Source organism: Pteropus vampyrus, unplaced genomic scaffold (assembly GCF_000151845.1).
Source record: "Pteropus vampyrus isolate Shadow unplaced genomic scaffold, Pvam_2.0 Scaffold23, whole genome shotgun sequence".
In the NCBI taxonomy this organism is placed as follows: Eukaryota; Metazoa; Chordata; class Mammalia; order Chiroptera; family Pteropodidae; genus Pteropus; species Pteropus vampyrus.
Genome location: NW_011888804.1, coordinates 3,323,681 through 3,334,855, shown reverse-complemented (window position 1 = coordinate 3,334,855; position 11,175 = coordinate 3,323,681). Strand labels below are relative to the sequence as shown.

Below are 11,175 nucleotides of genomic sequence, written 5' to 3'. Positions count from 1 at the left end.
GCCTTGGCCCTCAGTCCGACAATGTGTCCCTGTAAGACCCCGATGCCCCCTGCGCACTCAGAGCAAGCAGGTCCGTCACCACAAAAATCTGCTCGCGGATGCGGCCCCTTTAAGAGGCATCTGCCGCTTCAGCAGCCTCCGTCTCACTCAGCCGCTTGAGACCGAGCCCCGCATCCTCATCCTTCCTACCTTCTGCCATTGCAGGGTGCTTTCTTGGATTTCTCCCTAGTTATATGGCTTGTTCATCTAGAGCCCAGGGGATTTTTTTCCTTGCCGTTCGCTTCTTGTTTCTGTTACAACTTTGATTTGGTCACCAGAGGGATGAACAGAGCCTCTATCATCTACGCCATTTTAGTTTCACTTTTTTTTTTTTAGGTGAGGCAACCCTTGGTTGACCTCACAGATTGCAAGGACCTTGTCAGCTTACCATCTCCTATTTTTTACGCCTACAGCACCTGGTCTTCCTAGGTGGTCTCCCATCCAAGTACTAACCAGGCCCGACCCTGCTTAACTTCCGAGATCAGGCTTGTTCAGGGTGGCATGGCCATAGATTGATCCCTCTACTTTTAAATTTTCTAGTATTCACATTTTAAAAAGTAGAAAGACACTGGCGAAATTCATTTGAATATGTTATTTAATACAATATATTTATCTAATTATTTAATCAAAATATTATTATTCAACATATAACCAATAAGTGTAAACAATTATTGAGATAATTTACATTATTTTTTATAGTTTTTGTTATATACAGGGGTTCTTTTTTATTATTATTGTGCCTTCAAAGTCCAGTGTCAGTGTAAACTGGCTACATTTCCAGTGCTCACTAGCCCCATTTGGCTAATAGCTACTGTGCTAGACAGCACCCTTAGACATAAGTTATTTTTTTCATAGCTGCATAATATTCCATAGTATCTATGTACATTGTTTAGTCAATTACTGTGTTGATAGACATTCAAATTATTTCAAGGGCTTTGTTTGTTGTTGTTGTTGTTTTGCATTAAAAATAGTGCCTCCATGAACTTCTTCATGAGAAAATTCTTGAATGAGTGAATCGTTATGTTGACATTATGTTAACATTAACGTTTAAGAAAGTATTATCAATATTGTCAATATCATCCCCATTTTATAAATAAGAGAACATGTACAGAGGCTTATCATAACATCAGACAGCAAGTGACCTCCAGGTTACAAGAACAGTACCCTTTCTGAAGCACAACTACCTACCAGTTTTCTGTCTTTCTGTGGCGCAAAGAGGCATGATTTAATGTAAGTGTATGTGTGACCTTGGATAAGTCATTTATTGTAATTAAGCCTCACTTTTCATCTTTAATTCCTATTTCACAGGGACATTGCACTGATACTTAAAATGATTTAGTGCCCGCAAAAATGTCTGCTTTATAACTAATAAAGGACTGCACAAATTTAAGAGCATTTTATAGATGGCACAACCAGGTGCTTAATGTTTATTTTATAATAGAGTATATTTATATTTTGCCCAATTAATGAACAGTAAGTTTTGTAATACCACAACATAACACAAGAGGGAGCTCATTTACATTTTTATTTCAATGGCGTGTCACTTAACAAATACTTGGGGGCATTTACTAGGTGAAAGTCTCTGAGAGTGCCAGAATTTTTGAGGGGTCCAAGTAAGCCACTCTGCATTTCATTCATTCTTATGCATTTTCTGAAGCAGCATTTTCTAAGAGGTGCTTTATTCAGCTAACCTAACAAAGCTGCTGACATTCCTGTTGTCGAAAAAGAGCAGTGCCCAAGCTTTTCCTTGAGAATACTACGTGTCTGGACAGCAAATAATCCTAAACTGACATCGAATGCCGCCTTTTAAGATCACACTCATACTTAATATGTATGGAAGGCAGACAGGATTAGAAGCTGCATGTTTCAACAAGCATGGAAACTCTGGATTCACTGTAGTCTGAAGGGCTTCACCGAAATTCCTGAGGCCTTTGGAGGCATCTAATCTCTGTATTTGTATCCTCAGTCGACCAGAACCCAAAAGGGTCTGGCTATATGATTTCCAGGGACACAGCCACAAAGCAGGTGGTTGGATTTGAAGAAAATCAAAGCGAAAAGTTCCAGGCACCACAAGTACAGGGAAGGGAATGGAAAATTCAAGGTGTCACAAAGTGTACATGTTTCTTTAGAGACTTTGATGTAGTAAATATCTGTAAGATATATTGTGTTGTTTATTTTGTAACAGATAATTATTCTTACTTTTAATTCTGATATGAGCAAAGAACTCTCTTATTTAGCTTCATTAGTCATCTCTTTAATCTTTAGAGACTGATGGTTAAGAGCTCACGCTTTGAAATCAGATCCATGTTATGAACACATTACTTAACTTCTTCGAGCCTCAGATTCCTCACAGTAGTATCCTCATAGGTTGTTGAGAGGATTAAATGAGGTAAAGCAAAGCACACAGCACAGTTCTAGGTGCATAGAATACAATATTCCTCTTATTGTCTCTGGTGCATAAACTTTAGCAGAATACTTGGCAAATGGTAGGATCTCATCAACAACTATGATGTTGATAATGATGGTGGTGGTGGTGTTGACAAGAACTAGTATTTATCTAGCACTTACCATGATCAAATACTATTCTTAGTGATTTTCTTTATATTAACTTATTTAAACTTCCCTAACTGGCCAAGAATGCTTGGAGAAGTGACGAACAACCATGCTATTATATGCCTCTATGCCTCTTGCATTTATTGTTCCAAATACCACGTTCATCTGCCAGATTTGTATTTATTCTGCCAAATCCTTCACAAAATCCACAGCGAAACAATTCTTAATCTTCTAGAGAAAATAATATTATTCATTCTTCTGTTTGTTTTTCCCTCGAATGTATGTGCTTTGAGAGCAGAAATATATTTTACTCATTTTAAATTCTAGCTTTTCTGAGCCTCCACCATCGAGCATAGTCTATAGTCTGATTAGGGGATCTAGGCATTAAGCCATCTGTGGAGAAAATGTCCGTAGAAGGTTCCCAGCTAGCCTTTCGTAGGAAAGATTTAAATTTACTTGGGGATTAGATCCTTCATCGATCTGTCTTTTATATCGAAAATGGTAGTGCTTTCTAATGTCCTTCGTAAGCAAAATAAAAGTTTGTAACTTTATGTCGGCTCCCAAAAGTACTTTGAGAATTTTGTTGATCAATAAACTGAAACATTTCAGACAAAATGTTCTTTGCTTTCGCCTCTTATTAGAAAAAATAGCTCTCCGCAGTAGGAGGAAAAAACTACACTTCCCGTGATGCTCCAGATCCGGAAGGAAGTGAGACTCAAGTGAGACTCTTCCTGTGATTGCTTATAGACCGGAAGTCGGGACCTTAGTTCTCTTTCCCATCTTGCACGGTAAGAATGGCGGCCCTTCTCTGCAAGATTGTATTTCAGGACCCCAATCCTTCACCATCCGAACCAGGAGGGTATCAAGTCGACACCTGCAAGGGCTAGACATGCTCGGGGCCTACTGAGAGGCCACCCAAGCCCTTCATTTCTCTCGGTTGGGTTTGCGGTGGGGCACGAAGAGGGTGAGGTGGAATGCCGTAGAGGCTATGGGGCTCCGGCTGCTCTCCCATCCTCCTGGGCTGGGGGGAAAAGGCTCCTCCGGGATCCGTAGCAGGCTAGTGGAGCCGCAGAGTCCAGGGCGACGGTGCGCGCTCGGGAATCCCGAGCCCGGCTTCCAGAAGGCGCCGCTAAGTTTGTCTCAGCCACGTTGGGATTTCGGGTTGAGGCCAAGTGCTACTTTCCCATCTCGTGTCTACGACCGGAAGTCGCCTCTTGGGCTTTTTCCGTCTGACCTGAGTTCGGGCTAATTGTGTGTATGTCCTCGCCTCATAAGCTGAATTTCTTGAATGAGAAGCTAATGTGAAAAGAGCAAAAGCCCAGGAAGCAGCGAGGGGTTTCAAATTCCAGTCTCGCTGCTTCCAAGCTGTGGAGCTTTGTTAGAGCCTTGTCTAAGATTTCTAATTCGCAGTACAAGAATAATGGGATAGGGACTTTCGACTACTAAATATTTAGCACACACCTAAAAAATGTAAGATACTTTCAAATCCTCAAAAAGTTTAATGGGGAGACAACGCCATAATTAACCATTGTAAGTAAGGGTGGGTGCACATTTTGGAGGACGGCCTACATATATATGTTCCAGAGAGAGGGATGAACGGATGTTCCAGCTACTTGGCGAGGGAGGGTGAGGGCTTGTCTGAAAAGCCCAACGTTGTACGGATATTGTCTTGGGTAATGGATGAATTTTTTTTTCTAAATCTGTTGGTAGATGGCGGGTGAAAAAGCTGAGAAGCCAGACACTAAGGAGAAGAAGCCTGAAGCCAAGAAGGCTGATGCTGGTGGCAAGGTTAAGAAGGGTAACCCCAAGGCCAAAACGCCTAAGAAAGGGAAACCCCACTGCAGCCGGAACCCTGTCCTGGTCAGAGGAATTGGCAGGTATTCCCGATCGGCCATGTATTCCAGAAAGGCCATGTACAAGAGGAAGTATTCAGCAGCTAAATCCAGGGTAAGGAATGAGGGCAACCACTGACCATTATGTCTTAACCATACTCGGTTTTTTTTTGTTTTTTTTTTTGTCTGCTTCTGACTTTTACATCTGTGTCCTGATAGGTCGAAAAGAAAAAGAAGGAGAAGGTTCTCGCTACTGTCACAAAACCAGTTGGTGGCGACAAGAACGGTGGCACCCGGGTGGTTAAACTTCGCAAAATGGTAAGCTTTGGAGGAGACCGTAAATGAGGTGTTGAGATGAAGCTTGACTGTTGTGTGAGGATTTTTTTGTGTGCTCACGTTTTAGAAGTTTATCAGAACTAATGGAGGATAATGGGTTCTGGGTTTGTAATGGAGGATAATGGGTTCTGGGTTTGTAACTTGGCTTTATCATTTACTGTTTGATTTTAAATAGTTATTTGCTTTTGTTTCTTCGCTTGTAAGATGAGAGTAAAGGTTTGCTGTACGCGGTGGTTGTGAAAGTTAAATGATGCATAGAGCCTAGGATAGTGGCCAGCCTTAAGGTTTGCTTTGTAATTTCTATTATAGAAATGTCCCCTGATCTATTAAACCCGTCACAGTTGAAGATTATTGCACCAAAGGGAAAATGGCACTTTGATTCCTTGTCACGGGCGGTGTGAGCTGGTTTTTCAATGGTGTTAATATTTGGAGTAAAAGTAAGACTGCCCACTAAAATGATACAGCATAGTTAGAAATAAATTATTGTGAGTTACTTGTCATATCCTTAATAGTCTTTATGTGGGGTCTTATTTTCATAATAAATGAACTGGCAGTCCTGATCTAAAATGGTTTTGTGCAGTTTGTTTTCCTTTGTGGATAAAAAGAGGAATCACGTTAATGTGAAGGCTGTGACCACTTCATTTGAATTGGAAAATAAGCCATGCCTTCTTTATAACGTGCAAGATTTGTGTCAGACATGTTTTTTGGAGAAGTGTAGTTTACATTAAAGGTTGGGGACCCCATAAAAGCTTGAGAGTCTGTTATACAACAGTGTATAATGATAGCTTGCCATGTAATCGCTAAAGTTTGATTTAATACAGAATTTACAGAGGTAACTTGCTTGATGCTTTCTGTCTACTTGAACACACAGCTCCTTCAAATTAATTGGATTCCATCCTATGTTTTGCAAGTAAAGGATAAGGAACAGTGTTGCCCTTTTCTAAATTAAAAATCTACTTAGAAATGAAAATGCAATAGTGTTAATAAAGTGTTTCAACTAAGTAAAAAGGCTGTAGCAAACGTTTCACTGACAGTCAGCTTTCTTAATCTGGTTAGCTTATTTAATATAAATTGGGCCTGTGGACTCTCTCCAGCCTAGATATTATCCTACTGAAGATGTGCCTCGAAAGCTGTTGAGCCATGGCAAGAAACCCTTCAGTCAGCATTCAAGAAAACTTCGGGCTAGCATCACCCCGGGGACCATTCTGATCATCCTCACTGGGCGTCACAGAGGCAAGGTGAGCAGAGCACCTCAGCTCATGGAGCTTCTCGGGTGCTTGATCAGAACATATGTGCATTCTGGGTAGGATTTCTTTCTTTACCAGTGGTAACAACTCTAGTCACTAGCATAACATGTTTGGCCCATAATATACAGTAATTTATTACCATTCCCTGCTGTTGGTAATGTTACTTGTTGCAGATGACTCAGAGATCCCTATACCCAGAAATGTTTATGTATTTGAGTTACTTTTCTTGGCGTGGGTTTGGTGATGGAATTACTGAGTTAAAGGATTTTTTCGTTGTTAAAAGTAATGGCTGCTCATTAAAAACAATGAAAAACAAATACACAAAAGTACCGTTCCCATCCTAGTGTCACCCCATTCGTAGTTTGCTATAGATGCTTCCAGAACTGCTGTGCATATACATGTGTAAAGGTTTTCTTTACCAACTTAGAAACCTGTGATGTGAATAATTGAGAAGTCAGTTTCTGATTGTACAAACGTGTAGCATTTCTGTTCAATTTACAGAGGGTGGTTTTCCTGAAGCAGCTGAGCAGTGGCTTGCTACTTGTGACCGGTAAGAAAATCCTTGGATTCTGCATCCTCTGAAACATGTCTTCTTAAATGCTGCAGTATACTCTTCCTCCCACCTACATGGAAGTCTTAGTGCCATAAGATTTCATGTCCCATTTCACTGCCTTATGTACTTATGAGTTCTAATGAAGCAGGTATTTAAATTTTATGTGGCAACATATCACCAAGTGACTGTCACCTAAAATGCGGAATGGTTAGCTTCTAGCCCCAAGGAATGTGTCCTGCGTAAGACTTGTTATTGGTTTGCCAGTGGGCACGAGAATGGAGTTCCTCACCAGGTGAAGTGTGACCTGTTTGCTTGTTGGGAACAGTGCTCAGTGTCAGTTTGTCATCAGGGACCTGTGATTTTTCACCAACCTGTATGGATGACTTAGGATTTGGCGGGGAAAAGACCTTGGATAAACAGATCTTACAAAAGTCTTGGTGCTGGCAGTAAAAGGCAGTTTGGAATTTCTTTAGATCCAGAGAAAAATTAGAAATTCAACTCACCAGATTTCTCCAGATGTAAAGTCAGTTCTTAAATCTTTGCTTCCCCTTTCCCTCATTATTGACTTTTCCCCCTTAGGACCTCTGTCCCTCAATCGAGTCCCTCTGCGTAGAACACACCAGAAATTTGTCATTGCCACCTCCACCAAAATTGACATCAGTGGTGTGAAAATCCCCAAACATCTCACTGACGCTTACTTCAAGAAGAAGAAGCTGCGCAAGCCCAGACACCAGGAGGGTGAGATCTTCGACACAGAGAAAGAGGTGAGCTTCGTCTTTGCCCCTGGGAGTTCTGCCTCCCCAATTCGAGAATGAAAGTAAACAAGGGTAAGAATTGCTAAACAACAATAAGTTTTAAATAATGAGGAATATCTGAGGGATAATATTGTTGCAGATTTAGCTAAAAACAGTAGTTCCTCATGGCATGTGGGAGCTCAAGCCAGGATCCTGAGGTTTGGGTGGGACTGAATAATTGCTACTGTTCTCAGGAATTTGCCCCCACTTATCCTTCATGTGCATTAAAGTAGACAAAAGGATAAGCTGCTACTTACATTGTATCAAAAACAGGTTATGTTTCACAGCCCTCTAAGAAAGAAGGGGTTATCAAAATTGCCTAAATATTCTCGAGATTGAGTACTTGTGAGATAAAAGTTCTTCATTTAACCAAGGAGTTTGCTTACTTGTGCCCTACTTTTAAATGGTTTTCTCTTTCTTTAGAAATACGAGATTACAGAGCAGCGCAAGATTGATCAGAAAGCTGTGGACTCGCAGATTCTGCCAAAAATCAAAGCCGTCCCTCAGCTCCAGGGCTACCTCCGCTCTGTGTTTGCTCTCACAAATGGTGTTTATCCTCACAAACTGGTTTTCTGAGTTTATGATGAAGAACCTCATTAAATGCCTGCTATGTTTCCTTTGTGTCTTTTTTTTTCTTTTCCTTTTAATTCTGCCTGGCCATGTGGTTTGACTTGGCCGGTTTGACGGGGTGTCAGCCTCTGCTAAAGCCGGGTTGTAACAGCTGCTGCGGATTCTCCCCAGCCTTGGGTCAGCGTTCTTAGCTTCCTTAGTGTCTGGCTTCTCTGCTTTTTCGCCTCGCACCTACCGATGTAAAATAGCATTTTCCCAGTCATCGCAGAGCAAGTTAGTACTGAACCATTTGTGGAAAAGAAACGTGGGCTCTTCAAGCCACAGACGTCCTCCCTTGCAATGATTTAACATTCATTTCTCCCCCATCTGTGTAATTCTCAGCCCCTTCCCCATAATTATTGGTGTGTTTTGAACACAAAGCAAATAAGTATATTTACCCTCCCTTTTTAACCAAAAACCTAGGATACTGTACGTACTATTGGATAACCGTGTATTTTGATCATTCCTTAAAAAATGTTCATCTTTACTGCTGCATAGTGCAGTGGTTCCCCCTTATCCATGGAACGTGATCCAAGACCCTTCGGATGCCTGAAACCATGGATAGTACTGAATCCTGTATTTACTGTTTTTTTCCTATATATGCATACCTGATAAAGTTTGGCTCATAAATTAGGCACAGTAAGAAATCAACTACTGAGACAATTGCACTAATAAAAGTTTTGTGAATGTGGCCTCAAAATACCTTGTTCACTCTTACGACGTAAGTGCCTACGTGCTAAGATGAAGTGGCATTGTGACAGTGTTAGGATATTGAGCTGACGATAAGGTCAGTAGGGCCGTTTGCTTTGGGTGATCCTGGATCACTGAGCCATAACTCATTTGTCAGAGTCCTTTACAGATGGTTTTTTTGACTAACCAGCTGGCTAGCACAGCATGGATATGCTGGACAAGGTACAGTTCATATCCCACGTAGGATGGAGAAGGACTGAAGTTTGATCACACTAAAGATGGCTCATGATTTAAAACCTAGTTTATTTCTGGAATTTTTCATTTACTGTTTTAAGGTTTTGGTTGCTGAGGTAACAAAACTAGATAAAGGATACAATACAGTATTTTATGGATATTTGGGTTTCCATCATTTGTAATTATATACTGTACATTGTTGTAGACATCAAAAATGCACAGAGGTAAACATTTTTTGCTGAGAAAGGGTTAATGCGTTTTAATTTTGAAAGACGATGCCAAACTGTTCTATAGAGGTGGTACCATTTTATACTCTGCAAGAATGCCTGATCCCCGACAGGCTCCATAAACAATGGGTTGTCAGACGTGGGCTTTCGGCAGTAGAGAAGTGAGAAATGACTGATGAGTCCTTTTTTCAAGGTGGTTTTATTAATACCTAATTTACATTTGGTGTAATTCATGACTGCAGTTCTGTGACATCTATGCAGTTGGTAAGTACCACCTCCACCTGCATGCTCTTTTTTCAAATATATTTTTTACCCATTGCCCCACTTCACTTCCCCTTTGACGACCATCAGCTTGTTCTCCAAATCTGGGTCTTCACAGTTTGGGTTTGTTTTGTTTTGTTTTTTAATTCTACTAGTGAAATTAGGTTTTCGCATGCTCTCTTAAAGTCAACTTCCACTCCAGGCAGCCATTGATAGAATCTTTCTTTTCCTGTAGTTTTGCCTTTTCCAGAATGTCATACAACATGCTAAGTCTTAGCATGATGATAATACCTTTGAGATTTGTTCATGTTTGTGGTTCAGTAGGTCTTTTTATCATCCATCAGTATTTTGCTGTATCAGTGTGTCACTATGCTAAAGTATAACCATTGAAAGACATTTGGGTTGTTTACAATGATTGGAGATTATGAATAAAGCCACTAAACATTTGCATACAGGTTTTTGTGTGGATATGTTTTCATTTCTCTTGGGTGGGTATAAACTCATCATCATGCTGTACATTTCATCCCCATGTTTTGTCTTTTAAAGTCTAACGACTCCAATAAGTATTTGGTAATAGCTCTGGTGCATTTTTGAAACAAATCCAAACATCACTTCCAACTATGACCCTTTAGTGGCTCCTTGTTACTTAGTTTCCCTTCCAAAATTATGGCCACAAGGTCCTCTGATTGGCCTATTTCCCCAGCCTACTGTTTTCCACTCTGCCCCTCGCCAGGCTGTTTCTTTTAATTGGGCTGTTTTTTCCTGCTGCAGAGCTTTCGCATGTGCTGTATGCTCTATGGGACTGCGCTTCCCACCTATGCACTCACCTTCCCTCCACACCATGTGACTGGCCCCTACTGTGTTCACTAAAGAGTAATAGTTGGACTTCTCAGGGAGCATATCCAGGGGCAAGAAAACTGCTCAGGCCAGTGCAAGCCCCTGGTCCACGGACAGATGTATTTATCATGATACAGAAAGACGAATTTCTGGTTGATCAGAGCTGGAGCTACCTTCAGCCTATCCCCCAGTGTCAGTCTCTGGCACTCAGAGCCCTGGGTACGGATCTCAGCTCTGCCTCTACCTGCCTGTGAGACCATCGCTATTTTTGTGCCTTTATGTCCCCATATGCTGTAAAAGGGGATAACAATAGTGCCTACCCTCTTGGGCTGTGGTGAGTGTGAAATGCTGAGAGCATCGCTGGCACATACGAGCTATTATTATTCTGGTCTCTAATCCACCCTTTTCTCTCTCACCAGTTGGATTTGCACATGCAAACAGCCCAGGAAGTTCCTCTCTGCTACTACCAGCTAGCTTCACTCAACCCTTCGGATCAGCACTATTGACGTTTGGGGCTGGATAAATTTTTGTTGGGGCTGTTCTCTGCACTACAGGATATTTAGCAGCATCCTTGGCCTCTACTTACTAGGTGCCAGTAGCACCCAACCCCCAGTCATGATGATAAAAATCTCCAGACATTGCCAAATGTCCCCTTGTAGGTGAAATCACCCCCACTTAGAGCTACTGCTCTAGAGTTCCTGGTCCCCCAAGCCTCACCCCAAATATGGCTCGGGTGCTTCTGCTCTGATCTCTTCCCATCACAGACAGGATTTCTTGCACTGCAGGATAATGTCCTGATTACTTGTCTTCTCTCCCGTTAGATTTTAAGCTTCTTGAGGATAGGCGCTGACTTAGTTATAAGAACCTAATAGAGTGGGAACTTAATAACTCTTCATTGGATGAAAGATTTCCATAGGTAAACTTCTAAGAGTGGAATGATGGGTCAAAAGGATGGTTCTTTAA

The 11,175-nt window shown here is 41.3% G+C and overlaps 1 protein-coding gene and 1 pseudogene across 3 annotated transcripts; one reads left to right on the top strand and one right to left on the bottom strand.

Moving 5' to 3' along the window:
• Positions 1 to 443: 443 nt before the first annotated feature.
• On the bottom strand, positions 444 to 552 carry LOC111737041 (annotated as a pseudogene).
• A 2,728-nt stretch (positions 553 to 3,280) lies between these two features.
• RPL6 (ribosomal protein L6) lies at positions 3,281 to 7,970 on the top strand. Of its 3 annotated transcripts, none has more exons than XM_011355818.2 (7): positions 3,281 to 3,380; positions 4,303 to 4,539; positions 4,644 to 4,742; positions 5,855 to 5,998; positions 6,509 to 6,557; positions 7,140 to 7,324; positions 7,778 to 7,970. In XM_011355818.2, exons 2-7 carry the CDS (start codon positions 4,303 to 4,305, stop codon positions 7,928 to 7,930), a joined length of 867 nt encoding a protein of 288 aa, XP_011354120.1. In that variant the 5' UTR covers positions 3,281 to 3,380; the 3' UTR covers positions 7,931 to 7,970. The 3 variants fall into 3 exon arrangements, with proteins under 3 accessions (XP_011354120.1, XP_011354121.1, XP_023383999.1); XM_011355819.2 differs by lacking the exon at positions 3,281 to 3,380 and adding an exon at positions 3,825 to 3,847; XM_023528231.1 differs by lacking the exon at positions 3,281 to 3,380 and adding an exon at positions 4,040 to 4,062.
• The last annotated feature ends 3,205 nt before the right edge of the window (positions 7,971 to 11,175 follow it).

What these genes read in the sequence shown, in the direction of transcription:
- RPL6 (XM_011355818.2), top strand. Translation starts at nt 4,303, where the DNA reads ATGGCGGGTGAAAAAGCTGAGAAGCCAGACACTAAGGAGAAGAAGCCT. An exon ending in CTGGGCGTCACAGAGGCAAG is followed by an intron (nt 5,999 to 6,508) that starts GTGAGCAGAGCA and finishes TTCAATTTACAG; the next exon opens with AGGGTGGTTTTCCTGAAGCA. An exon ending in TGGCTTGCTACTTGTGACCG is followed by an intron (nt 6,558 to 7,139) that starts GTAAGAAAATCC and finishes TTTCCCCCTTAG; the next exon opens with GACCTCTGTCCCTCAATCGA.